Genomic DNA, 27,803 nt, shown 5'->3' on the forward strand with positions numbered 1-27,803 from the left:
ATTTATTTTAGATCACTATACTAATTAGAACTATTAATAATTTATTGATCGATTTATTTTACAAACTGAATACAAAAATAATGTAGTGAATAATTGATTGAGTTAAAATTAGTACAAATATATGCGTTATTTATATTAAGTTTCTAAAAACTATTTGAATCATATATATTGTCAAAGTAAAATGTCTAAGTATTACGATTATTGTTTAAGAAACGACCGAAAGCCTCGTATCTAAGTTTGTTTTGTTTATTTATACATAGATATAGGGCATGTTGTGAAAAAGCCTTATCTTTGTGCCATGTATGTCAAAATGAAAAAGCCTCTGACAACTAAACAGCATGTATAAAATTAAATGAAATCGTGTCAATATAAATATAGTGTAGATAAATAGAAATAAAAGAAATTATATTATAATGTCTTGTTTTGAATACCTATTGATTCCTCGTTAGCGCAGCAGGTGTCCAGGTGTGTGCACTATATAAATATAAATTTTGCACCTAACATAACTATCAATTGACCAAAAAATATTTGTAAACGACTTTAAAAAAGTAGAAGCACCGTTATTTTTTTGAATAGTTAGAAAGGGCTCGACGTTTAAGGAAAGGTGCTCCAACAATTATTAGTATTAAGGCGACTGCCCACTACACCGTACCATACCATGACCGTAAAAGTATGCGACCATGCCCACTAGCCCGTGCCGTTACCGACCAGCATCGTTGCCTTTTTAATATAGAGAATATTTTTTTGCCTGACACGTTCATAGCACGGTCATGGTATGGAACGGTGTAGTGGGCAGACTCGTTTTAGGTCCACCAATAACATTTTTTGTTCTTAATTTATGTTGTTTCTTGTTTCTTCTACACTAGCAATTAAAATAATTTATGTGGAAAAAACTTAGCTATAATTTTATACACATAAGCTTCCTACCAATGCGTATTTCATTGTCTACCTGTCACGCCTGTTTTTCTTTTGGTTTGTTGGATACTGGCCCTGCTTTTTTGTAAAATTGCTGATGATAGGCAACCTTTTGCCGAAATACCCTACGCTTAAAAAAGCTCAACTAGAAGAAACTTACCCACTTATTAAATGTACACAAAAAATTACACATCTCTCAGGGACGCGGGGCGTCATGTCAAAATCGATTTAAAAATAAAATTAGTATTTTATTAGACATTTGAACAAAATAACACTATCAAAAGTACAATCGAATCAATCCTGCAATCGAACATACATTAAACAAAACAATATATTATTTAATATCGCACAAAATGGCAACACCTCTTAGGATCCAGTGGTCGGGGTTCTTGATGGTCGGCAGCCAGAGCGGCGTGATGAACGTGAGGCCGGTGCGCACGGGCTTCTTGTACACCGGGCACTGCGAGGGAGCGTCATGAGTAATGAGAGAGAACTAGCGGCACTAGACTAACTAAATAATATCAGTTGAGGTTGGGTGGGGCTGAAGTATCAGTAGGCTCGCACCTGGTACAGCTTGGGGTCCTTGGGCGCGGTGGAGTTGATGGCGTACACGTGCACGACGGGCAGCACGGTGTACACCACCTTCAGCGTGGACTCGCACAGGCGCAGGTTGCGCCGGTCCCAGCCAGCGCCGTCTAGGAAGAGGCCATGCACGAAAACGCCTTCCTGCAAGTAAACCATGCGTTACTTCATTCATTGAAAATTATTTGTTGACGAAAATAGTCATTTAGTAATGATGTTTAACAAATTCTACCGGTGGTGGAGATTTTATTTCCTCATAGGTAAATTTAGTAACGTCGTTATGTAAGGCCACCATGTCTAGAGCCCAACCCTTATGCGCACGAGTAACTTCCTGTCGCATGGCCGTTAAGAAACCTGTGAAAAGTGGAATATATGTAGATAATATATTATATTTTTCTTAGGTTTTTTGTTTTGGATCAACTTTCAATTCTGTTTGAATTTAATTTATTATTCCTGTTGTAGGTACCTTGTGGATTAAAAAAACCAGTCATCCAGAACGAGTTAGGTCTGGCTTGAAAGCACCATGTTGAAAATTGTATGGTTCGCTCCAAAAACTCGGTGAACCAGAAGCCTAGTGTTGAAGATGACCAAGAACTCCTTAACCAGATGTGAGGCACTCTCGCGTCATAGATGTTGTCTAGTGAATCCCGAAGTGCCTATCATAATAAAAATACATTAAGCATGTGTGAAAACCATGAAAATTGTCTGGTGTGGTATTTTTGGGTAAGTTTTTGTGCATTCTTCATAATTTATAAATTTCTTACCTCATTCATAATAATTGTTCCGTCAATGGCGAGCAATAAATCTTTTAGCGTTGTTCTCACAAGTGTAATAACCTTCTGCATTCGATCAATTTCTTGTCGTAAGAAAATTACCATGGAATTTAAAATGCCATAGAAACGTAGCCTAAAAAGAGATGCCAAACAAATTCTGTTATTTTTCATCATTACTTCAAACCAAATAGCACTGAAAATTGTTTGTTTAACCTCTCTAAAACTTCATGTTGATCAAAATTCGGTGGAACTTTTCCCAGCATTTCTTTGGTCTGTCTGTAAACAGAGGCTTCACGAGTTTCTCCGCCACCCGAGCTAGACTCCTTGGGTTGAATAGAGACTATTGTATCCAAAAGTTCTTGCGTAGTGTTACGTTGATAACTATGGAGTTTTACAAAAGAATAAATAGTTGAATCTTAATAACAGTACAAGAATAAAAAAAAGTAGAACATTAACTGACGTGATATCGGCATTGGTGTGCAAGCCATACGCCTGAGGCGGATCTACTGTTTTCATAGTTTCAATCTCTTCTATGTACTCTGGGATGTTCTTGAACTTCATGATACCGTAACCCTTGTAGAACTGGAAGTCGTCAGTGAACAGCTGATCTGAGAACCACACCCTGCAGAAGGTGACCAGCAGCCGCGTGTCGTAGTCATCCGTCACGCGACCTCCGTATTGAACCGCCGACACCATGTAACTAGGTAAGTAGGTATTTTAATATTACGTCAAAAAATTGAAACCTCATGTGGTATTTGAGACTCACCGCACCGTTGTCCAGCTAACTTGATGTCCTGGTTCTAAGGAATCCAAATGGTTCTGCACAAACATGCAAGACGCTAGCCAGTCGGCTGAATTAAACTCGTAAGGAATGTTCCAACCGAGAGGCCCAAACTTCCTTCTCTCCTGCACCACAGTATGCAGGAAAGATATGGTGTAAATAAGAGGCAGATAAAACGGACTGTCGCTGTAGTCGAGGAAATCTTGACTCATCGAGTCGTAAGTCCTCATTAAACCAGCTTTGATACCTACAAAAAGTCTCAGTCAAGTTTATATCTATAAACCAAATATAAAACCAACCATACAAACCAATTATACTTTACCAGACGGTGGTTCACAAGTGTACTTGATAGACATTTGCAAAAGTGTAATGGGAAACTTCGGATGCACCTCTGTAGTAATCCAAAGCCTAAAAAAAACAAAAAACGGACAATTTTTATATAAACACCCTTATGCAAAACTTTATAAGACTTCGGAACGCAAGTACCTAAATAGCTCGTGGACCTGTTCAGGGTCTTTTTCAAGTTCTCCGAACTGCTCCATAACTTCTGTCATATACTCCAAGCCCAAGTGGCAGTTCTGCAGTAGTACCCATAAGCCCTAATACAGGAGAATATAGTTTAAACGCTGTAAAAGTTGTAAAAGGCTGACATCTAATACTTCATTGATAAATAGGAGGAATGTTTATCTCTTACCTCTTTAAGACCACGATCGATTAATTTCCTCGCATGTATTTCTTGACCTTGCCCCATCGAGATGGATGAACAAATAGTTTCCATTCGCTTAGCGGTCATCTCTATAGATGGTGTAGGATCAGAGCCCATGGCTAAAAAGCCAATTAATGGAACCAACGGACGCGATTCTGTTACCATATGCTGAAGTAAAAGTAATCAGTAATGAAAGTTAGACTCATAACTTGACAGAAAATTGTTGTTACACGTATCGTGTGAATTAGTACAAAATTGATTGAATACATATTTCCATACCTCGTAATTAACTATAATAGCTTCAGAATATCGGGATCCCATAGAGTTAACAACGTACTTCCTATGGACAAATAATAATTTATGATTAAGCTGTGGTATAAATATATAAGCAGTATATTTGTACGTAAGTTACTAACAAGCTCTGCGCTAGAGTTCTGTCGGGACACCACGCTCTCACCACGAGCAGTTTTCTGAACACGTCCATCGTGTGGTAGCCGTCCGGTAGCGGCTCGTCTTCAGGGGCTTCCTTGTCAAACCTTTGAAATTAGAAAAGAACGTTTATTCCTTTTTCAATCGGCAGTTATTTTCGGAACAATAAGCGTTATGAAAAAATGTCTGAGTACATTTAACAGACTCACCAAGTCTTCCAACCTTTCTCATTATTATTGATTTGAGCCAATATGTTAGTGAACGGCCTTAAACTGGACAGTTGAACTAAGTTCAGCCATGACATGTCGGTTATCCACTTGTAAGGTTTAGAAGGACAAGTGTTAAGATCTAAAGCTGCACCGCCTACGATTTACAAAGCAGAATAAGTTTATCAATCACAATATTACTTATATTCTCAATTCTCACACCATAAATAAAACACCTCACCTTTAATAAACGTCTGAAACTCTTCAAACGATAAATATTCCTTTTGTAAGTCTATCTTTAATGTCAGTAGTACTGTAAATAAGTATTTGTGTTTTTCATAAAAACCACGACTTATATACTTAAAGACGTCGAAAGTCTGGAATAAGAGAATTAGTATACAATAATTGCACTTTTTTAAGATAAAAGTGATTGCAATAACTTTGACGCCTGTGGTGACTACGACTAACTAGGTAGTCGATGATGAAGGCGATCCTGCGCACGGTGATGGGGCTCTGCGGCGAGCGCTCCATGGAGATGTCGAAGCGCTCGAGGAACTGCGCCAGCGACGTCTGGTACATGTTGCACACCAGCGACATGTTGCACACCAGGAAGTACAGCACCGAGCCGCGCGTCGCCACGGGTCGGTACTCCTCGCGGGCGGTGTTGATCTTCATTTCAGTCTCCTTCGCCACGTCTAACTTTTCTTTAACCTGAGTTTAAGGCGAAACAAAAACGAACAGCGAAAATGATTCGAAGAATTTGACAGGATATGTAGAGGATATGTAGGTTTTGAGTCTTGGTGTGGTCAAAAAGTAAAAACTAAACAAGTAACACAAATGCTGCATCAAAAGTTTATTTTACCTCAGTAGCCGTAGCTTTAGTAGTATTCAGCACTTGAATTAATGACACATCTTCGACGAGCGATCCTTGAATGGTAGTTAACTTTTGAAGTAGATTAGCCTCTAACTCCTGCATCTTGCGACGGTTAGTGGTCACATCCATGATGAGATGAGTTCGCTCCGCTTCCATTTCAGCCTTTTCGGTTAAGATAACGCGCCCTAGAAGTTGATCTTCTAGACCTAAGAAATAAATAATTTATATTTAAACAATTTCCCATAAGCTATACTCGTTCTATAAATATAAGCTTATTTAAACATAATTTAGTACCTTGTATTGTGACCGTGAAGTCTATAATAGATGTTCGAGCCGAGATTTCAGGCGTGTAAGCAGGATTCGGTAGTTTTGTCGTTATGTAAATTCTATGCCCCTCCGTTACATCAATTTCTTTATCTCCCAATTTTACCTAAACATGTGGTTACTGCAGTTTATTACCAGCAAAATGCTTTGAATAACAACAGATTAACAAGAATACCTTAAATGTAGATCCTATTTTTATATAGTTCTTCTCAAGAATATTGTCAAGCACTGGATCTAACTCTTCTGCAACATCTTCTATTAGCATAGGTCTACCTAAAGACACACAATCTTCAACATGATTCCTGAAAAAGGAATTGTTTTGTAAAATGCCAATTTTAGCAGTAAACACTTTAATTTTCTCTCAATCACTTAAAGTTTAGACTAAAAATATTTTAGTCAAATGCATGTTTTATAAGACAATTTTAACCTGAAGTATTTGTGATTAAGAGTAGTGACGATTAATTCATTATGTTTTTCCATATTCTTGATCCAAATCTTGCCTTGGGTCTGAGGGTCGATGAGCAGGGGGAATCGCGCCGCTTTTGTCACAATTATACCGTTTTGAATTGACAATTCGTCTGTTGGTAAGCCGCACAAAGTCCATTCACCAATCTGTTCACAGATATTCATAAAGTAAACTTAATAAGTACATTTAGAAAAATTGATTCAAAAAATATATATAGATTTTTTGGGAAACTGTTTGAAGATTTGAAAAGTTAATGTAATATGACTGTCATTACGCACTGTAGCAGTATCAGTTAACTCTTCCGTAATATGTAAATTCATAGAAACGGGAATTTTCCTTCTAAGCAATTCTCCAAGCCAACTCTTTATTAGCAATCCTCGGAACTCTTGATTAAATGGTCCAGAATAGGATAAAAACCTGAAAAACATATCGTGCATGATGTGTCAACGAGTAAAGTATGTACTTAGTATGTTTGGAATTGAATTGGTCACCCGCAAAGCAGCAGGATGTCGCCGACGAGCCTCTCGATCTCGGACTTGAAGAGCGCGGACTGCTCGGTCCAGCGCACGCGCTCGCCGCTCAGCCCGTTGATGAGCGCGGTGGCGGCGTCCATCTTCTGCTGGCACTTGGCCGCGTCGTCCAGCACCGCTTGCTTCAGCGTCATTGCATCGTCGAATTGCTTTTGTACTCCTGCCAATTCTTTCTACCAAAATATGAATTGAATTATTATCGTGTTAACTTGGTTTTCATCTATTAACATTCAAATTATGATGGAACCTCCTTGGCTTCTAGCTGCGCTTCAGCTGCCTCCAATTCCTTCTTGGCTGCCTGATATTTTCCTTGCATCACCGCCAAGTTAGCTTTTAATGGTAATACGTCTTTGTTGACGCCGTAGAATTGCGCCATGGCCATAGTCCACGATATAAGACCGGCGACGTTTCCGCAAGCTAATTTGGCCGCCTCATACGTATACTGGCTGTAACATTTTTAGTGTTTACAATTTGTTTTTGTTTTAAAATCTCGTCCTCATTTACTTTTAAAACTACCTGTAATTGAAGTATGGTTGCAACAAATCAACCATTTCCGCATTAATTTCATCTTTTGGGTAATTCTTTAAGTTATTTAGGAGTCTCACATCGGCCATTATCTATTGAAACATTTGACACACACATAAAATTGTACAAATAGTATCATCATTATCTTATCTATTTACTGCGTAGTATTCTGTTAGAGTCAATAACAAGTAATGGTATTGTTTAGTTGTATTCATTTAAATATATTATATTACAACCTTTAAGGATTCCGCCCAAGAAGCGGTCAAGAATTGTTTCTCAGCATCAGGCTTTATGGGATCGATTCGTTTTCTAAATAATAAGATGACAGCATCCATAATAAGTGTGATCAGGAAGGGTGGTTTTCCAAGCTTTCTGACGGTCGCTATGTCTGCAGCATTAATAGTCTGTAATAAATAGAGTAAACGGAAGTTTTTGAGTTAGTACTGTACCGGTAGTGCCAGTACTGTATTTAACCTATGGACATCGTCAGTTCTTACCAGTAATGCAGCCTCTGCCGCTTCGAGAGCAGGCTTGGCGTCGGCTAGTTTTTCTTCTGCGACCGCGGTCTCAGCTGCTATAACGCTTACTAGTTGTACAGCTCGCTCTTTTACTTCTAGGACTTCTGCTTTCACCACTTCTGCTGCAGCTTGTGATTCCGCTACGGCCTCTAGCACCTACGGTAAACCGAATGGAAATTCTCACTAGATGGATAAGGGGAACGGACATTAAAGCAATACGTTTTTGCACTTTTTGCATTATGTTTTTATATCATAGAATTATTCCTGAGGTTTTCAAAAATATAATAATAATAAACATGATTACTTATTACCACATTAATGTTTAAAGCGCGCCGACCTTATATTTCCCAATTTGACACACGCCACAAATACCTCATAAAATGTTGCAAAAAATTATCCAATTGCTCGCATTACAGAAGCCCTTGTGAAGGTAATGCGTCAAATTCTTAACCATAAAATAAAGATTAAACTATAAATATATTACCTCTTGGGCTTTAGCCGTAGCGTCTTTGATTTCGAGTTCTTTCACTTCTAATTCCTGTCGTAAAACATCGACACTCGCTGCAGCTTCGACTAGTTTGCTCAGGCCTGTCGTCATTCTAAACAAATATTATGTTTTACGTTGATGGATATGCAATTATAATTCTTTTTTCTTCAAAACATGTATTCATAGTTAGGTACCTATCACATTCGTAAGCTGTAATTTAAAATGCTTAAAATATTATATAACATTTCAATGGTAAGCAAAGGATTATAAAAACCTTCTGGCCATTTCCGCGATGTGCGTGTGTTTATCCGTGTAAAGTCGTTTGTAACCTTCTAGGAAAGATAAATATGATTTAGGTGTAACATGAGTCTGTCTTCTAAACCTGTCGTAATAAACAGCACAGGTTTCTGCCACATTGTCCTGTACTATGCCCATCATGTCTATCAAATGATGTTTGGTCTCCGTAGAACACACCACCTAAGAGACGATTAAAGAAAATTACCAATAGTTAGTTACTTTTTAGTTAGTTAGTTATTTTCGTAGTTAAAATGAAATACGAAATGCAACCTGAAATTCCCACAAGAAGTGATGAGCTACTTCTATCAATGCTTCTTTAGGCCACTTTTGGAACCAATCCATTGTTGATCCTGATATAAGACCAGGGAATTTAAGAGCTCGACTTCTAAACTTTTCGCCGACCTATTGGACAAACGTATGAAGTTAATACCAGGCAATAAATCACTTGTGTACAAGGCAAAATAAAGTACTGTATTTTTTCAACTACTCACGGGTGAGAAACAAAGAACAACGTGTAAGTTGGCTCTGGAGCGTATGATAAAATATTCATATAACACGTCGGGAACAGGTATTCTTCTTGGTGCAAACTTTTTCATTATAGGAGTTAGCTCGTTCAAAATCTCATCTGAAACATTTCTCAGTGTTCTTACTTTTCCATGAATAATATTAATATTTTTGTGTAAGTCAAAATAGATATTGCTCACCCATCTCATCCTTCGGGAACAGATTAGCTATTTCTCCGGAGCTCAGAATATTGTTGAGGAACTCTAAGAACTGTTCGTCCTTGATATCGTTGTCAGTGAAGATGAAGGTGATGCCGCGTCCCTGCAAGCCGGCCACGCGATACAACACCTTGATATCGTCCATGAAGTTGTTCACGTTGTAAGACCTACAGACATGTAACGGACGTATTGAGGGCATACTCTTCGTAATGTACCGAGTTCTCATAACTGCCGTAACACTAACCTTGTCAAAGTAATCTGATAGAACGAAAAGTTGGCTATAAATGAAGCTAGCTTCGTCAAACTCTGCTTCCCTGAGCCACCGACACCAACCAGTAAGGCATTGCCACTGGAAAAACGTGTACATTAAATACCGAGATCTTTATCATGTATTTTGCCACGGGATAGAGGTATAATAGGAGCAACCTACCGTGGAGTGTTAATAATTCTTGAGATAATAAAGAGATGAACCATAGCATCATGGAAAAATACTAAGTCCAACCGAGAGCCTCTAATCTGTTCAGTGAAAAGTTGTTGGAACGATGCTAGTTTACTGAGCACAAACTCCCATCTGTAATACAAAAGTAATTGCAGGCATTTGTGTCAGACATGTTGGTACAATAAATAGGGTATTTGACTTAAAACTTTAAGTAGTCCGTCAGACAGGTTTCTCAAAACTATGGAATACGTATTTTCTTTTTATCACATCATGAATTTGTTCGGAAGATTTAAAGCAATTAACGATATTAAATGTATGGTAGTGGGGGCTAGTAACATCACTTACTAGTAAAAAGTGTACTGGTAAGTGACGTAACACGAAATTTTATTTCACTCGGCCCCATTGTCTTGTTCACAAGATATAATAAAAAATACGTATTTACCGTTTGTTAGAAATTTTTGTGTCGAATTAAACTTTTTTTTTTTGTTAAATATTCTATTGTTTAAAATAGGTTACAAGCGGACTAAATGGATACACATGAAACGCTGTTACGACCATATGAAACCCATATTTTAAGTGTTTAAAAATGTAGAGAAGCATTGGAATACTAACGAAGGCAGTTCCTCATATATTTTGGGAGCGTCTAGACTAAAGTCCTCGTCTTCCTCACCGGTAGGTTCGATCGGTTCACGTAAGAAGTTTACGAAATAAGTTTCCTCTTCAGGAAATTCGCTCTCTACATCCGCTAACTCCGCGGCAGCTGTTTTCCAGAAATTCGCTACGAACCAATCCTTATCTTCGAATGTAGTAAATCTTGGTATTGAAATAAAAATCAAATTAGTTTTATTTTTCGTACGTGGTAAGCAAAAATATTTTATTTATAATTTGGTACATACCTGTCTGAAATAACTCTCAAGCATTCGTGGAACCATAGCTTGAGTGCCGTTTTAATGCAAGATAGCTCTTCTTTTTTAATAAACAAAATTCCTTCCCAAATACGAGACAGGTCCCTCAAGTTGAAAACGTAATGGAACTTTGATGGCGTTGGCAACATTTTAACCTGTTCAAAATATTGAGTGGGTTACGCCTTTAATATGTTGCTTAATATACATACGTTAATAAAACCTATATCATACTTTAGTTTGTTGCCAGATGATACGCGTTACTGACACAAGTCGTGGCATAAAGTCTACAATTTGTTTATCAAAACGTGTTTCACAGAAATATCCAGCACTAATAGTTTCTGAAATTATTAAAATGATGTTATTAAATCATAATAATAAATAGTAGATACCCCATCACATTTTAGGTTAAAGCTCTCATTAGGGCCTTTTCATGTCGGACCTGTGCCCGCGTAGCGTTTCAACCAGAGAAAAGGTTGTAAAGCTTATAAGGACATGATATAAAACCTTGTTCATACCAAAAATCTTGTCCATGGAGACGTTGCTAGGAAGTGTACAGTTGAAAATATTAAACTGCCTCTTCAACCTTGGAGGTATATCGTTGCGTCCACCACCTGCCAATTAACAAAATATAGTTCCTCATTGTTTTTGTTAATAATACAAGAAATAATAAGTATTGCAACTTTTAATTCACCCCCGGAGACCCGTAAAGACTTAATACCGAAATTAACTCATCCAAACTTTACTACAGGCCAGGATATTCGGTAGCTTGAATCTAAAGCAGACTTTGGATGAATTCCTTAGGTATTTGATGAAATATGATTGAGTCAATAGTATTTACCGGGATGTATCATGGCTCCAAACATTTGGATATCAGCGACAATTGTAAAGTCGCCGGGCTTGTCCAACGAATAAAAGCCGCCACATTCCATCATTTGTCGCACTATTTCATTCGTGACCTACAGGATTTTAAAATGAATCATTAAATTAAACTACCATGACCGCGACGATCTGCCTGAAGTCAACGAAATAGGCAAACGTTGTTGATAAGTAACATACCTGATCACCCCATTCATTAATTACAGGCATATTAATATCATCTACAAACACTGTCATAGCTCTTCCGCCTGGAGGTCCATACGTCATTCCAACTCTCTTTTCTACATAAGACTCAATAATTCTCTGCAATTTACTTAAAATCAATATCTTATCTGCATAAGAAGAAACACTCGATAAGTTTCTGTTCACCAAAAACTCACTTGCATCATATTTGGAGTAGTAGCAGACGAAAAGTTAATTATCTTGAACAGTTTTACTTCGCTATCGTATTTTGTCATATAACTCTTTAGCATGACTGTCTTAGCAGTTCCTTGTTCTCCAATTAGTAGCACAGCCTTATCCTGTTTAGCTATAGTATCGATCAGAAACGTAATACACACGTTATCCACGTTTGGAACTAGAATTGATGCGTATTCTGGTACGCTGTCAGAAGGGTAGATATAATCTTCAACACTTTCAGACCTGTTTGCAAAAAATGCTATCACTTGTCAACCATGCTGAAAAAAATATTTATAATAATGATTTATCACACTAACCAGTGCTCCCAAAAGCCAGTAGCATTGACCATGTACTCAAAAGGCATTATCCACTCCTTAGACTTAGCACCAGGCCAGTCCATCTTGACGGGCAGCTTAGTCATGAATTCCGCCATGCGCGTGCGCATGTCCAGCTCCAGCACCGCGCCCAGAGACCACATCATCGCAAAAACGAACAGCCGCTCAAGATGTCGATCTGAGTGGGATTCTGTAACACATTCATTATACTAAAGGCCTGTAACTACGCACAACACATAACTATCTGTTAAAAGATGATGAAAAGAATACAAGCACTTACTGCCACCAGGAACCTCAATTTGTAGTAGTCCAGTTAGCACATCTATGCATTGTCTAAGCAGACATATGGAAATCATTAGTTTTGTTTTAGGAATAGACTGCTTATTACATAAATATCATAGAAGAACACACACCTTATGTATATGGCTTCCAAAAGTTTCATTTTAGCCACTAGCTTCTGTTGCACGAACGTATGCACTTCATCATATACTTTGTTAAACGCATGCCTCAAAACATCACTTTCCCGCCGCTCGCGAGTCTTTAGCCATCGCTGTTATTAAAACAAAATTGGTCAAATAAGACATTTTAAGAAATACGTAAGCTAAGCAAGTCTTATATCGATCCAAACTGTTACCTCCAGTATAGGTTGCCACTTAAGCACTGATGAAGACAAGAACACCATGCCCATCCGACTGACAGTGGCGGGAGAGGCGTTGTCCACGTTGTCTGGCTCAAACACCAGCTTACTGTTCTGTGCCATTGATATACGATCTCCGTTCGCCAGTGTCAAGGTCTTATTGTCATCCAGTACAGAATTTAAATTTTCTATCCACACAGCATCCACTGGGCCATCTGTAACGCATTTATTTTTGGCAAAGTTTTTAGTCAACTACCTATTTAAACTTTAAATAGTTTCTGTTTCATACCCAAGACGATCCAAGTTGTATCAGACTTTTTCACTTTCAACGCTCTTCGCCACAAAGTAGAGAAAATACCATCTGTCCAATCATTTGTTGCCACATCTAAGCGTCCAAACATTTGTGGTGCAGTGATTGCCTAAAAGTTAGTATCGTGGTTAGATCAACCTCACTTCAAACGGGCATTACGAACCATCAAATTATCCACAAAATATCAACCTTTGGGTTCATCCTCATTTCCTTGTGCGGTTTCCCCAGTTCAGTAAGCGCTGCCATGAGAGTGTGTATGCAGGTTGTCTTGCCCGAGCCGGTGGGACCCATCGTCATGAGACCGTGCCGCACCAGCGACGTCTCGAACAACTGAATGATCTTTAAGTTCCAGTCAGGATGGTTCACAAGACCGGTGCGTGATGTCACGGTGTTGATAGCGTTCTGCATTTCCCTAAATATTTTTAAAATGTTTAACATTGTTTATTTCCATTGAGCTACATTCATTTTTTTTCACTGTACCTCTGAACGGTTTGAGTTAGTTTCATGCCAGGGAATAAATCCTCTATTAACGAAATAAACAGAGGCTCGTCTTCGTCTACCAATTTAGAGACATTCATTTCCCTGTAATAAAATAATCATTCTTAAACAATTTCGTTCACAGAGTAATTTCCATATAATCTTGTATTTCTATTCCGACATTGTTACTAACTTCAGTACTCTCATCATTATGTTCTCTTCGGTACTGTCTGGATTGGCTCGTTTCTGCGCACCCATTGTTCGCAGTACAGACAAAATGTTCCTCAATCCAAAGTCATAATGCACCTGTTTCGACAGCTGCTCCTCGCACAGTTTGTACAGCGTGAAGAACTTACGAGCTGGAATATGACAACATCATATATAAATTTATTCTAACACTCACATTTCAAAACCAGTTTCTAAAAATAATGAGTAAATACCTAACACGATGTTATCTTTGAAGCCGCAACTTGCTAATTTGACTCGAATGATAATCTGTCTATCCGGTACCATCATTGCTACGGAGCGGAACTGAATTTTCAGGTTCTCTGGCAGTTCTTGTCGACCGGCGTAGCCAGGATTCATGGTGATGATGAAAGCGAACTCAGGGTTCAAACTCACAGTATCGCCATCACTGGAAAAAGAAGATATATAACATTTCTTGCATTAACAATGACTTTCCATACGAATACAGATTAGGCTTTACCTAAATATGAAAAACTCTCGTTTTTCCCTTCTGGCCGTCAGACAAATGTAGATTTGCTGCGCAGCTACAGACAGCACGGGCAGCTCGATGCGGTTGAACTCATCGAAGCAGCCCCAAGTGCCAGACTGAGCCAAGCCCTTGTAGATGCGGCCCAGACCTGGTACGCGAAGCGTGAGTAAGTGAGTGTGATACAGTGGTGAGGAGATCGTTAGCGCTAGGAAAGGGAGGCACCTCGGAAGTCCATCTGGTCGGAGCAGTTGAAGACGATGACGAGCTTGCCGAGCGTGCGGCCCATGTCCTTGGTGGTCTCGGTCTTGCCGGTGCCGGCTGGCCCGGCGGGCGCGCCGCCCATGCTCATGCCGATGGCCTGCGATAGTGTGATGTAGCAGCGATCCGTCAGCGGCGTGATCACCAACCGCTCCGTTATACCCAGATACTCGTTCTATTACAAACAAGGTATCTGCTTTAAATTTAATGAGTAGCGCACCTGCAGCGGCAATAATGTGAAACCTTTACGGAGGTTGTGACTTGACTGGAGTTCACCACTCACCGGCTCCCGAGGAGTAAAAACTCTGCCGCTCCCTTACCTACCGCCGCCTCGACCACCCCGCAATACTACAAGCGGAGTCCTAACGATTTTTATAACCAACCCCATTCTCTATAAAACCAACTACCTATTTCTACTTATCATTTCGCAATACACTTGCCTGATACAGAAAATTAACATCCGTAATCGATACCAGGCAGTCGTCAGTATCTTCATTGTAATAGAAGCGAGCTTGCTTCTGCCATTCGAAATCCATCGGCGACTTAATTCTCATTCGCACTAAATCGTCGAATATGTCTCTGCAATTAAATTTAATTAGTAACAATTGAAAATAATTGCATTAAAAAAAAAAGTTTGATTGCATAATAATTTAAAACCTAAAGAACATTATATGACTTGCCTTTGATGTACGTGAATTGTTATCATAGTTTCAATTAGAGTTCGGTCTAATGGAACTAATTCTTTAACAGTCTGATCAATTAATCCGTTCAGTAGGTCGAGAAACTTTTGATTAGTTGCTCTCATTATAAAGCGATCCACTCTTGACTTTTTAAGAGCATATTCTGCATCAGATGTCCATAGAATTTGCATCCCCAATATAGCAGCCTAAAAGGACACAGCTTTAATCAAAGTAGTACTTTTTTATTTAAAGAGGTCAAAACTAATCTAAACCTAAATGTACTTTTGCAGCATTTATAGTTAGTAGCGAGCAAGAAGCGGAACCTGGCCTGGAAAATTCCAAAATCCTTGTAAGAATTCAAATTCTGGATCTCCAGTCATCGTTTGAGCTATGTTAGCTATAACATTCTTAACAGTATCTTTCATTGTATCCAGTAAAGTATTCAACCAGCTCTGGAAAATTAAATTATTGTTCCTGATTTATTGTTTTTTGAGATATACTGAAATTATTAGACTACCTAAGGCGTTTTCGTACGAATTCATACTAGATACCTTAACTTCTAATAGGAACGGGGTCAAGAATACAAAAAAACTTTTATAATAGATTTGTTTTTATTGAACACAAACCTCTACACCACCCAAACATGCAACTGGTTTTTCAAGTTTAATGGTCTCCCCATTATCAGAATTCATTTTAACAATACAATCCTTATCGTCGAAGTCAACCGTATAAATTGCGTCGAAAATACTGGGTAGATGAGGCTGAAACACACAAAGTAAATTGACTTTTTTCGCATAGTACAGTTTCATACATTATATCTACAGTTATTTGACTAAACCCAAATTAATGTTTCAGATTAGCTTATCCTAAAGAGATAATATAACCTGTATGGAGTGAGGGTCCGATGCCTGTCCAAGTATCTCAAGCAGCACTGGATCTGACACGAAGAAGAACCTTGGAAAGATAAGTCGCTTCGTCTCCAAGTACCCGGTGAGTGACTTCTGACACGCTTCCAGCTGTTCGTATAAATGTGGGAGGAGCTGCTTCAGGGTGTCGTCTGAAGTGCACGTCTCCACACAGTTTACTATGTCTCGGGCACGGTACATTAACTTTACATACGTCTTGTCTATGCCCTGGAAATGTTCCCATTTATTTTAACGTTTACTTTTCTCAAGCACTATAGCTTGACAGCTATCTAACAATGATGGAGACATTATAATAGTCGCCAAGATAAATGTATGACCATCAAGAGTTTTTTTTGCAACTAATTCTATTATATAATTTTATAAGAAAGATTGAAAACTTGCATAAAACTCTACTTCTCTATACATTAATGCAAAAATAAACACACCGCGAATCGCTTCGCTTCCGCCGGCAATTGTTTCGCAATGTCTCCACCAACAAAGACAGCTTCTAAATACATCCATAGGTTTTGCACTTGCAACCATTTCTCTAGGATGTCACTGGTGCTGACTAATTTGTTAATCCAAAGCATTATATTCTTCTTGAATGGTGGGTTATATCTAAAACGAGCGACCGTCATAGAAAAGAATATTATACATTTCTATACAGTTATTTTAAACGCAGGCTATGACCGTTTTACTGGACGATTTTTTAGGTAGCCAGAGAAATAACCATAAAAACGAACACCAGATGATGCTAATGTAAGAGCTAAATGGTTTGAATTAGTTATTCAGAATTAAAACGCAATATCATTTAATCTGATTAAACTCGAAGAAAATCATTTGAAATAGATAAAAGGGTACGATTATTAAAAATATATCTTAATGAATGAATAAATTGCGAAATTTGCAGACCTGTTTGAAGCCAACGAGTTAAGGATCATTAGAGAATCTTCGAGCAGGGTAATGACATCGAGCGTATCCTGCGGCTTAATTAGGAGCTCCCCTCGGTTCTTGAAATTTGCAAACGACAAGTCGATCACCGCCCAGTCGGCGTTCACTTGCTTTAATTTAGCTTCTATATCCTTTTCTTTAACGGCACTTATACAAATGTCCTGAAAAAATTGCGGTGCCGGCAAATCAAGAAATTGCTGAACATGAAAGAAGATCTTCTCTTAAGGGTTCCAAAGCTAAAGGGTAAAGACAGAAGCTTGTAATTAAGGCTAAGCTCTCACATGGTCCGTCTGTCACCAGATTTATACCTTGTAAATATAAAATAGTTTGAAAGTTAACATTTTCTCATATGGAGTATTTCTGTTGACGCTTTAACATACAAACGGTTGTCACGATCGCAAAATGTGATGGGTGATATTTTTTTCAGCCTATTTGTGTGGAGCAGTCATTGTCGCGAGTTCGATTCGCACTTGACAGGTTTTTGTTAATTAGATGCTCAAGTACTTAACACGTGTACGTACTTCAACATCCTCCTTATATTTTAAGAGGGGCGCCTCCATAACATGTGCCAAAGTAAACGACTCCGACGTCACATCCAGTTCACAATCTGAAATAGGAAAAGACATAATATTTCTCCTAGATTTAGGGAATATACCATTAGTCAAATATGAACGTTGATAGTTAATTCTCATTCTTTATTAACCCATAAGCTGTTCCAATCTAGTCCAATGCCTTTCCTTCATCGCTTTGTCCGCCATTAACTCCAACAACGGACAAGTCTGATTGAAATCATCTATCTTTTGCTTCAGTACGATAAACGCCGGCCAGTCCTTCATACCTTTTGGCAATCGTCGGCATCTACAAGTAATTTTAAAATCTTTATATGTGGCAAGAAGAAGAGAGCGAGTGGAGTTAAGAGCTCGGGTACGGGTTGTAACAGAAAAGGACAAGGTATCTTCAATATTATACCTGACATCAAACTCAGCGAGCTGTGCAACTATTTGTTCAATATCGATGTCCACCCACGGTGTTTCAAAATATCCATCTATAGAATTAATTACAGCCAGGTATAAGCTATACCTGTTAACAAAAATCTTTAATTAGTAATTTGTTGGTGAACCTTCAATGAATTCTATACCGTGAAGTTTATCGATCAAAATCTACTGATCAGGTAACACTTACAATTTGTTTAACAAATTAAATTCCTTTTTCTTTTGATGTAAAATAGGATAATCTTGGACTTCCATCCCAAAAAGCTTTTCACCGCTTGAATACATTTCAAATCGTCGCCACAGGTCATCAAATCTTGATTGGAACAGTATGACCCTTTAAAAGTCACAAACAGGAATGAGATGGCTGTCTTAAACCCAAAGTTAGACGTTTGTTCTGCTAGGAAAAATATAAGATATGTACTTATCGCTTGCATCTCGGGCTGATAGACCAGGCGTCATGGGCCCTGATGCCTCATAATCTGCATCAAATTTGAGAACATCTGCCAGGAATGTTGCTACGCCTTCAGTCAGTTCCTTTTGTAGCGGACCTTGCATATCCACTATCTTTTGTTGTACATTTTGAGACTAAAAAAAACATGAATTAATTTATATTGCTTACAAATTCGGAATCATATGGTATATTAATTCAAACATACAGTTGTTAGCATATACTGAAAAGATTGACGTAGTCCGGAGACGAGTTCGGCATCCTCTTTTGGTATTTCGATATTAAATTGATGGAATGTTGCGTAACTTTCTTCGACAAGGTCCAATTCCATGTCCATCCTTTAATTTTTTTAAATAAGAACATTATTTGCTAACATCTACAACGTGGCTATGCATAGATTGTACTGAAGAAGTTTTATTATTGTAGCAGAAACAAAAATGCAATAATTACCCAATAAATTCTTCTCTAATAAGCTCGAGGCACATCATAGCCATTCTGACGTCATCCAAATCTTTTATCTTTTTGTTCAAAGTTTTCATACGGTCGTTTATGAATTGCATCAGTTTTATCACTCGCTCCTTGTAAGCTTGACACAGTAGTTTACCTAAGGTTCTCTTCCACTCTATAGATTCCAATTGCAGCGCTAATTTAATACGCTCTGAAATCAATAATATATAACACAGACACTCAATTTATCCGTTAGGTTTAAAAATAATTATAATCGGCTTTTAATAGAATAGTTCTATATTTTGGGCATATTAAAGTGCAACGGTCAAAGATAAAATAGAGACGCAAGAACAGATTTTGAATTTCAACATTTTCAAACGTTTTTACCCATATTTATTTGTATAGATCCAATTATGTGTCGTTCAGGTAAAGCTAGGATTTCATCTGTCTGTGCTTCGTATGTATTCAGATGGTCTTTAATAACAACATTAAGAGGATTTGAATCAACAAATTCTTGTATTTGTTGCGTGCGATCTTCAGCCCATATGTAGGCGAATCTGCGGTAACTCTACAAAAAGCAAACGCTAAAATTATCATTTTGAAATTGTATATAATTCCGATGGATATTAATAAGCTTAAGTATTCAAGTACCTTCAAGAGTTTTTCAATATCCAATTTATACATGTACATCATGCCTTGTAACGCCATCACACATCTGACGGTGTCTTTGTGTTCTGACACCATTCTAAAGTAGTTCTTAACTCCACCTACACTGGAGCAAGACCTGGAGCCAGCTAAAAAGAGTAATTAAATTACAACTTAAAAATATAGCACTATGAAGGCTGGAAGGTAGACTATTATGCTGTTAATGGAGGGAAAAAAAATACTTGTATTTTGAATTATCAAGTTCTTGAGAATTTATTTCGGCGAAACAAAAAGAATCCTGTGGTATGACTTACCTAATTCTCATAAACTGTTCGATACCTAGGTCCTACCACCAAAACAAATTTTAGTAACAGTAATAAAGTAACAGATTCAAAACTTGCGAAGGCTATCGTATATAAATCGTGTATGAAAACTAGACAAGTCAGACCTTATGATGGCTATGATAATATTTTATGATATTATTATAAATGAATTTCTAGACTGACCGTTGAATTTGGCACACATTTAGATCTCACATCTTTTGCTGTTGAAGTCAAAAATCTACCATCTACCGCGTGTCTTGATATCTGTAAAGCGTTTCTCTTACCACAGACGTTACGTTTTGTAGCCTGTGCTGCCCCGGCTAACTTCTCTTTCTTTATTAGTTCTTGCTGCCCCCAAATGAACACATTGCGGTGTATATCCATTATACAATTCAAAACCACCTAAAACCGATAATATTGCCGTAACTAACCGTTGTCCAAGTAGATTAAAAAAAACATGAAATTTTCTGAGTGATTAGCCTGTACTAATCATGAGTATAATATAATGAAAGTAGCATCAAATACATAATAGCATCATCAATACATCACTTTCTTACTATAAACTATTCACCTGAGAGAACGAAGTCTGAATCTCGTCTAAAGTCGGCTTAATTAAAGTTCTTGGTATTTGTAAAAACATGTTTGTCAGCATGAGCGGTCTTAGATGATCCTGTTCATCTGGATCGATGGTCATTGTTAAAAAACTAAAAAATGAGATATTTTAATATATGCACGCTTTAAGATTCCGGTTGCACAAGACATTAATTAGTTCTTCCCTTACCTATGTATTGTTACGCTTACCTCGATACAGACGCACGTTTTCGTAACTTATCAAGGCTTTGGCGTGTGCACTTAATAAGCGATTCTAAGCATTTTGTAGCAAAATACGCAAACAATTCATTACATTCGTTGATAGTGGGCACTACATCAAATCGATCAATGTTTTCTACCTCCATAAATGCTGAAATTATATTAGATATTTTGAGAGTATTATGATTAACATATTAAAAGGAATCGCAACTATTATCGTTCCTTAATTTTCAACAGAGTCGTGTTTACCCGCGTCTTCAGGAAACACCCTTGTCGCTGATGTCACTTGTTTTAGAACCTTCTCTATATCCAACCTTAAAATAAAACCAAAATAAGGCTATAATAAAATTATATAAAATATCATTCAATTCGTTGAAAAAAATACTACAGCAAAGTATGTACCAATTATTTTTTAAAGCTTGTATTTCTTTACAAGGCACACTTCTTAAGAATTTATGTATGAGTTCAATTACTGCAATTTCAGCGTTCCATGATTTTTGTTGCAGATCTGCAGCTGTTTAAAAAAGAGACAAATATTTATAAGTTAGATCAATCGGTCATTAATCTAGTCGATGTCCATGGTTAACACTACCTCCTTAATAAAGAATTAAAAACTAAACAAAACTAATAAAATGGATCAAACCATCTACTACCAGCGCGTACCAAATGAACCTACCTATTTCATCACGCCTCACAAAATTCTCTTCGTAAAGAACTGTAGGATCGACTGCCTTGTCCGGCAAGTAAACCAGCATTGTATTTGAAATTGACGACAATATTGCATCAATGCGAGCTTCTTTGATGTCCACCACCTAAACACAAGGCTTTATTTTAATAAGCGGTATTACTAATAAAGACAAGTTTACCAAAGTAACGTAAGTCCATAAGTCCCAGGCAGTCTCTACCAAAATCATTTGTTGAAGCATAAATGCCAAAAAATCTCAGGGACATTAACTAAAAGTGTTTTTGTCTTCTTACCTCCTTAACGAACAAGTCCACTTCATCCAGAACCATTTCAATGTTTTCACAATAAGAGGGTATTTCTAGAGAAGTCCACGTTATTGTTGACAACCCTGGTTGGAACGCTGTCTCCAGCTTTATCAATTGTGCTCGAAGTAACGGGAGGTAGAGTTTCGGCATATTCCTTGAATTTCAAAAAGCTCTTTTTTACAGTAATCCATGGAATTAGAAGAAAAAAGTAAATTTCGTAATAAATAATACCTCCTTATCTGATTTTGCCTTTCAACAAGATATTTTATTTTTTCATAATTTCCCAGAATTTTATCTTTGCAGAACGCTACTATTTGAGCGCTATCGGGTACGCCTAAAATCATAAGCACTTATGAAGTATTCGATTCTTAGATAGTTATACAGTTAGTGCTAAATTAGGGTGTGTAACTTACGAAGTCCTAACTGCCACATATACTCGACCTCTCTGATGCACTCAGGTATAAACATTGAGAAATTAATTATGTACATGTTAGTCATTGGGTGACGTATTAGAAGGGGAGCAACCAAACCAAGTCTCACCTGAAGAGTTAAAAATAATACGTTACAAGACCAAAACGTGGGGTGAAACATAGCTCGGCTCTTTTATTTATAACTTGAATTCTAACTTTTAACGGCAGGAATGAAACGTTATTTAATAAAATTACTGTAAACTTGGCTTAAAGATTCACGTAGTGTTACCTGCCCAACATTTTCTGCCCATGAATGATGATAAATCAACTCGTATTCCGTGAAAACAATAGTCATTACATTGTAGAGCTTGACGCATCGTTGAGTATTCTGAAATATAGATCTCGAGCCTAAAACTTCAAATTGGAATAAATTCACGATTTTTTGAACTCACGAATATATTTTAAAAAGTCAATAAATGGTCAATTTTAAGACCTTAGGAGAAGGGATTAGGGATAAAACCATCTTGCAAAAAAAAAAAGAAAAATAGCAGTACATAATAAACGTTACAGTAGATAAAGTAGGTTACGTACCGTGTGTGTAATGACTTCGTGATGCTGCTTGAATATCTGCATCGGTACCTTAATATTGTTGTGGTAAAATCTTATCCACATGAGGCGCCCTGCAACTGGTGGCATATTTCGAGCTAGATCTGGCTGATCCCTTTCTTCGTTGTACCTTAATTAATAGTGGGTTTTTAGTCAACTTGTCAAGACTTTTTTTAATTAAGTTCATATATTTGTACAATTTATAAATTACTACCACCTACTGGTCTAACACCTTAAATTTGAAGTCGTAGTAACGAGACAGCGCACTGCACGACCTAGATCAATGTCTGTTTTCAATGGGCTTACTCTTAAAGTCTTGTTATTACATTTAAAGGAATGGTAAAGTTAACATCCCTACTTATATAATATTATAAATGCGAAAGTAAGTCTGTCTGTCTGTCTGTTACGCTTTCACGTCTAAACCACTGAACTGATTTTAATGAAATTTGGTACAGAGATAGAGTTGACCTTGAGAAAGAACATAGGATAATTTTTATCTCGGACTTAAGAGTTCTCTTAGAAACGCGATATAACCGACCTCGACGCGGGCGAAAAGCTAGTATTATTATATTTATAATATTTCTTGCTTCATTACCGATCCCGAATTGATTCTATCTCAGAAGTAAACAGACTTATCAAGTCGTAATACTGATCTTCGATGTATAAACAGTCTAATTTCAATTTCTCAAATCTCGTTAGTAGATGCAACGCCACTTCAGTGTTCGGACACTTTTTGATACTCTGTAAATGGAATAATAACCTCTGTTTATAGTTTTATGTAGGTAACACTTAGAGCCTACCACCACCCTTCAAGGTAAGACTTGCAAATGTGTAAAAGAGAGGCCGGTCTGCGCCACGTATTGCGCTGTCCCACTTCCACAACTCCACTGGGTGGTGGCAGGCGTCACGGTAGTTAGAATAATTTTAAAGATATATTACGCTTATCATAAAGTTCTCAAGTAATATTTCCTGGTTGGCCACAGCATCTTTATAGATTTTATAGTCCTTGTCGAAATCTGGACGCCTGTTCTAAAAAAAGGTTTTAAAAATATTTGTAAATACTGAATAAAAATAATTTAAGTATTTATCTTTTATCAACTACATGTCATAATCTGACCTGTGGTCGAGAGCGTCATAGGTCTTGGTCGAAATAATTTTAAATAACTTATTGAAGTTAGCTGCGTATTCTTCAACACCCTCCAATGTGGTTTTATTTAGCACATAGTAAGCTATGTAGGTTTGGAAGAGGTCGATTATCTAGAAATTCGAGAAAAGTTTATAAGTACAATTATCCAGTAATAACTACCTTGCTTTGTAGCCAGTGATATGACGTAAATCTCGAGAGAAAATTCTTCAAGTTTACTGAACTTACTTTGGTTAGTCTCTTACGAAACGTTTCAAATTTCCCAAATATGTACATTTCCGAGCAATCAAATGGTCTTTCGTCGGAGGCTTCAATCATAGCTCTTTGCGTTTCAAAATAACAATCACGGTAGAACTTATATAAACTCAAGCAAAACTGAAAAGACACAATGCCCATTACACTTTTATTTTTATGGGATTTATTTTATTTCTCTTCGTGGTACAAATGTTGGTGAGACATTAATAAATAGGAAAGGTTATACTACCTTTGCCTTGTCAATAAAATTGGGCTTATCCTGATTCCATATGTTCTTCTTGCCATGATTTGTCAAGAAATCCATACACATGTTCAGGATTTGGTTGGTGACTTTCACGAGCAGTGTGGAGATCTGTTTGGTGGTGTTATAGTAACGAGAGGTCGCGAATATCATGCGGATGGTGTACAATAAACCGGGAATATATTGCTGCATGGTGTAGGGATCGCACCTGTAGACAAGTGACTGTTATATTTCAATATATTGCTGTAGGTACTGTATTTTGGTGACCTATTATTAATTTACCTATATAACGGTTCACAATATTTCTCCAACGCGTACAAATACCTCACGTTATCAAAAGCTTCATTGTAATAGTCTGTTATGTTGTTATCCAACAGTTTCCACTTCTGAAAAAACGAAGGAATATTTTTCATATTGATTCGTTCAGAAAGTTATATATTTACCGTAATAGACACAAGAATACCTTAAGAAGTTTAGACTTTGCTCGTATTAAAGTATGTATGTACATCACAGTAGGTTCGCTTTTGATATGCTCAATAATAGACGTGAAAATGGTTAACTGTCGTCGCCAGTGGTCTAACTCCGCAAGTGGCCCGATATTAGAAGGCTCCCGCCGAAGTTGTTGACTCTGCACTAAAACCTGCAAAATTGTTATAGTTTGTAAGTTCCCCTTTTTTTTTTTTTTTTTTTTTTTTTTCGGGGGGAAATCCTCATGGACTTCCTCCGCCCGGGGAGAGGCGGAGGGGTGTGCCGGACTCTTACCGGCTAAAACCCCCCGGTGTCTCCTCGCACGTGGGCACGCGGGGCCGCGGGAGTCCAAATTCTTCCGCAGCCCCGCACTAGTGCTGGCCCGGTCAGTCCAGGCCTCGCCTCGTGCACGGGGTAGTGAGGTGTTTGCCTACCCCGTGCACCGCCTCAGAGGCGCGCGCCGACACTCGCTCGCGCCTCCGCCTCGGGTCCATGGAATAGGGGGCGGGGGGCTTAATAGGGGGCGGGGGGCTTTTGTAAGTTCCCCTAAAGTAACAGTAAAAGTCATGAATTAAGAAGTAAATAAACATTATAGGTTTCCTTACACCTTGAAATACTATACTCTGGGATAAAAACCGGAATAATTATAACTACTGATATTATTATCAAGCTAAGTGTTCAAGTCAGGTTTGGATTCCACGGAAAAGGAAGCAGGATGACCACATCCGATGAATTTGCTCTGATATCTACCTATATATTATGTGTGGTTTGCTCGCAGAATACATTACCATAGTTATTTGCCTCATCCATTGTTTGACATATGAACATATTTCTTCTAAAACTTGTGTCTTAGTTATTGCTTGTTTCATTTTATCGTGATCAGATAACTCATCTTCGTACAATGAATAATTAATTTTAAATCTTGCGCAACAATCCAAGTCAGTTTTTGTCTCTAACAAAAATGGATTTTATTCGTCACTATAAGTTTTATTAAGAAATGTTTTTTTTAAATAAGAATCAAAGGGTCTGTTTCAGGTCATGGATTTTTTTAAATAAATTGATATCAAGCTTCATAATAAATAGATATACAATAGACTTTCTTAGTGTAACAGATTTCATAAGTTTACTGAGTACCTATATGCAGGTTTTCTTTAAACTTACTTTCAAGATAGTCGACAAACAGCATTATCTTTAGAATATATGTTCGAATAATCTCTTCGCTGAAAGGATTGGGAGGGTTCAGGTCTCCCCAAGCTTTGCAAGCCTTCAGTGCCGGGATGTAGACTCGATGCAACGTTTTGTAAACAGCTGACACAACGTTTTCCGTTTCTTGGTTTATGTCAAATTGAACGTAATAGTAGGACTAGAATAATAATCAACTGTTTACGTACAACGATGATGTAGGTACCTAGATAGGTTGATGTAGGTTGATGTAGATAGGTACCTACACAGCACAGACACAGTACTGTTATACCAACTTAGTCATTATATAGTGTCTACTTTTATATTCCCAGCTTATGTTTGTCCCAATTTTCGGGGCAAAAGCCTATTCGCATTTAATGAAGGTTTGCGCATGGATAACTAAACCTACTTATATTAATTAAAACTCACCAATGACCCAACAAATAAAACGATATTTTTCCAATATAAAATTTAGTACTTAATTATTTGCTTTGATTTACAAAAAGCAGCAGTCTCTCGCATTGGCATGGTCCGTAACCTGCGCCATTGCGACAGATTTTTACCAAGTTTTCATTAGTTACTTACGTCAGCTACATTTTTGCTATCGATTGCATTTGTTTTTATTCTGTACAGAGCAACACACTTGCCCAGGGTCCCAATGGAAGCCGCATCAGAAATGTATGCTCTTTCAATTTTACTCTTCTGATTATGGATGTACCGCCCTGATTCTAGAATTACAATTTTTATTACATTTGTAAACTTGCCACTTATACATATTTCAGATGTTAGTTAAATTAGGAAGAGTACCCATCTTGACTGGAGGGAGTACTGCATCACATACAATGATACAATTTCTCCCACCTTCGGCTATCGCACTGTCTAATAAGTCTATGTGAATATTTGCATCATAAACGCCGTCCTGCAAATATAATATGGTTTAAAATATAATAACAAACCAGACTCTAAGTATATAAGTACAGCTTTGAAAATCCTTACAAGCACGTAATCTGTTGTCCTATTTAACATAACAGCTGCATTTTCTAAAAGGTACTTGTGGGGTTGCCTCAGTTCATTCATGCGATGGTGACGATACACTTTCGCCTTCGCCTACAAAATTATCAATTTAATCTTTTGAAGTTAGCACTAAATAAACCCATTATTTTTAACTCAATTATTCAATTTATTTACTTGCTTGTCTTTGTAGGACTCATGACCTAATGCCAGCGTGCTCATCGATATTCTACTTCTCTTCTGCATATCGTACAATCGAGAACTGACGTCAAGTATAGCTTCTAGAGCCGTTCTGTCTACATCAACTCGTTCTGCTGTCTCCGTCGTTGGCAACGTGAAATTGAACTGTGACGGCCTCGCAGATGATATCCTTCTTTTGACTACGTCCATCATGCTTATTACATCCTCAAAATCCGATTCAAGAGAAGCCTCTGAATCGGCCGAATTCTCGCCTTCTGCCTCAGCCATATTTTTTCTTTAATTATTTTTCTTGTAATCTTGTTCTTTGCTTTATTTAACAATTACCTATACCAACGTAAATATTTTTGGCATGAAATCAAGCAAACTTAACACAGTGAACATTAAATTCGATGTTTAAATTTTATTATTTTTTTCCTGGCGACGCGACACTGCAATTATGGACAAATAAAATCATTACAATTTAATAGATTTTAGATATAAGATCAAGATTATAAAGGACCTACATCATCACTATATAGTATAAAACAAAGTCGGTTTCACTGTACCTATTGCCTTTAATTGGTAAAATCCTTAAATATGAATTTTAATGCGGTTTTTTAAATACATTT

General features: G+C 37.5%; 1 protein-coding gene across 2 annotated transcripts; it reads right to left on the minus strand.

Annotated features, from left to right (window-relative positions):
- Nucleotides 1–498: 498 nt before the first annotated feature.
- Nucleotides 499–27,735, minus strand: LOC113502169 (dynein heavy chain 8, axonemal-like). Of its 2 annotated transcripts, XM_026883587.1 has the most exons (92): nt 27,172–27,735; nt 26,980–27,090; nt 26,791–26,902; nt 26,569–26,711; nt 25,963–26,164; nt 25,590–25,753; nt 24,797–24,973; nt 24,616–24,719; nt 24,322–24,541; nt 24,066–24,212; nt 23,811–23,950; nt 23,633–23,717; nt 23,289–23,434; nt 22,679–22,823; nt 22,377–22,475; nt 22,091–22,217; nt 21,909–22,011; nt 21,666–21,831; nt 21,364–21,499; nt 21,090–21,201; nt 20,937–21,001; nt 20,679–20,838; nt 20,449–20,581; nt 20,162–20,279; nt 19,561–19,703; nt 19,297–19,477; nt 18,913–19,120; nt 18,671–18,800; nt 18,436–18,599; nt 18,205–18,348; nt 17,992–18,102; nt 17,726–17,880; nt 17,544–17,629; nt 16,984–17,183; nt 16,518–16,689; nt 16,051–16,299; nt 15,793–15,927; nt 15,490–15,618; nt 15,167–15,372; nt 14,927–15,065; nt 14,451–14,661; nt 14,220–14,376; nt 13,954–14,147; nt 13,707–13,872; nt 13,517–13,618; nt 13,226–13,448; nt 13,016–13,145; nt 12,724–12,941; nt 12,503–12,639; nt 12,370–12,422; nt 12,072–12,279; nt 11,736–11,997; nt 11,536–11,658; nt 11,318–11,435; nt 10,995–11,090; nt 10,711–10,817; nt 10,471–10,634; nt 10,187–10,387; nt 9,566–9,706; nt 9,380–9,484; nt 9,118–9,302; nt 8,905–9,038; nt 8,684–8,815; nt 8,391–8,593; nt 8,114–8,228; nt 7,609–7,785; nt 7,348–7,515; nt 7,103–7,203; nt 6,834–7,032; nt 6,548–6,759; nt 6,335–6,473; nt 6,018–6,202; nt 5,766–5,892; nt 5,561–5,696; nt 5,255–5,472; nt 4,861–5,103; nt 4,634–4,769; nt 4,396–4,549; nt 4,174–4,293; nt 4,037–4,097; nt 3,746–3,925; nt 3,538–3,650; nt 3,374–3,459; nt 3,037–3,298; nt 2,731–2,970; nt 2,484–2,651; nt 2,262–2,403; nt 1,964–2,153; nt 1,730–1,851; nt 1,480–1,641; nt 1,236–1,375; nt 499–1,201 (listed from the first exon to the last, which is right to left on the minus strand). In XM_026883587.1, exons 1-91 carry the CDS (start codon nt 27,460–27,462, stop codon nt 1,250–1,252), a joined length of 14,010 nt encoding a protein of 4,669 aa, XP_026739388.1. In that variant the 5' UTR covers nt 27,463–27,735; the 3' UTR covers nt 499–1,201; nt 1,236–1,249. The 2 variants fall into 2 exon arrangements, with proteins under 2 accessions (XP_026739388.1, XP_026739387.1); XM_026883586.1 differs by having other exon boundaries at nt 499–1,375.
- Between the last annotated feature and the right edge of the window lie 68 nt (nt 27,736–27,803).

The sequence above is a fragment of the Trichoplusia ni genome, chromosome 16, assembly GCF_003590095.1.
Source record: "Trichoplusia ni isolate ovarian cell line Hi5 chromosome 16, tn1, whole genome shotgun sequence".
NCBI classification, from domain to species: domain Eukaryota; kingdom Metazoa; phylum Arthropoda; class Insecta; order Lepidoptera; family Noctuidae; genus Trichoplusia; species Trichoplusia ni.

Bases quoted from the DNA above. Each gene is read 5' to 3' on its own strand.
- LOC113502169 (XM_026883587.1), bottom strand. From the start codon at position 27,462: ATGGCTGAGGCAGAAGGCGAGAATTCGGCCGATTCAGAGGCTTCTCTT. The intron at 24,974-25,589 runs GTAATGTATTCT...ACAATTTTGCAG, and splicing joins GGATGAGGCAAATAACTATG to GTTTTAGTGCAGAGTCAACA. The intron at 11,659-11,735 runs GTGAGTTTTTGG...AGTAAATTGCAG, and splicing joins CTACTCCAAATATGATGCAA to AGAATTATTGAGTCTTATGT.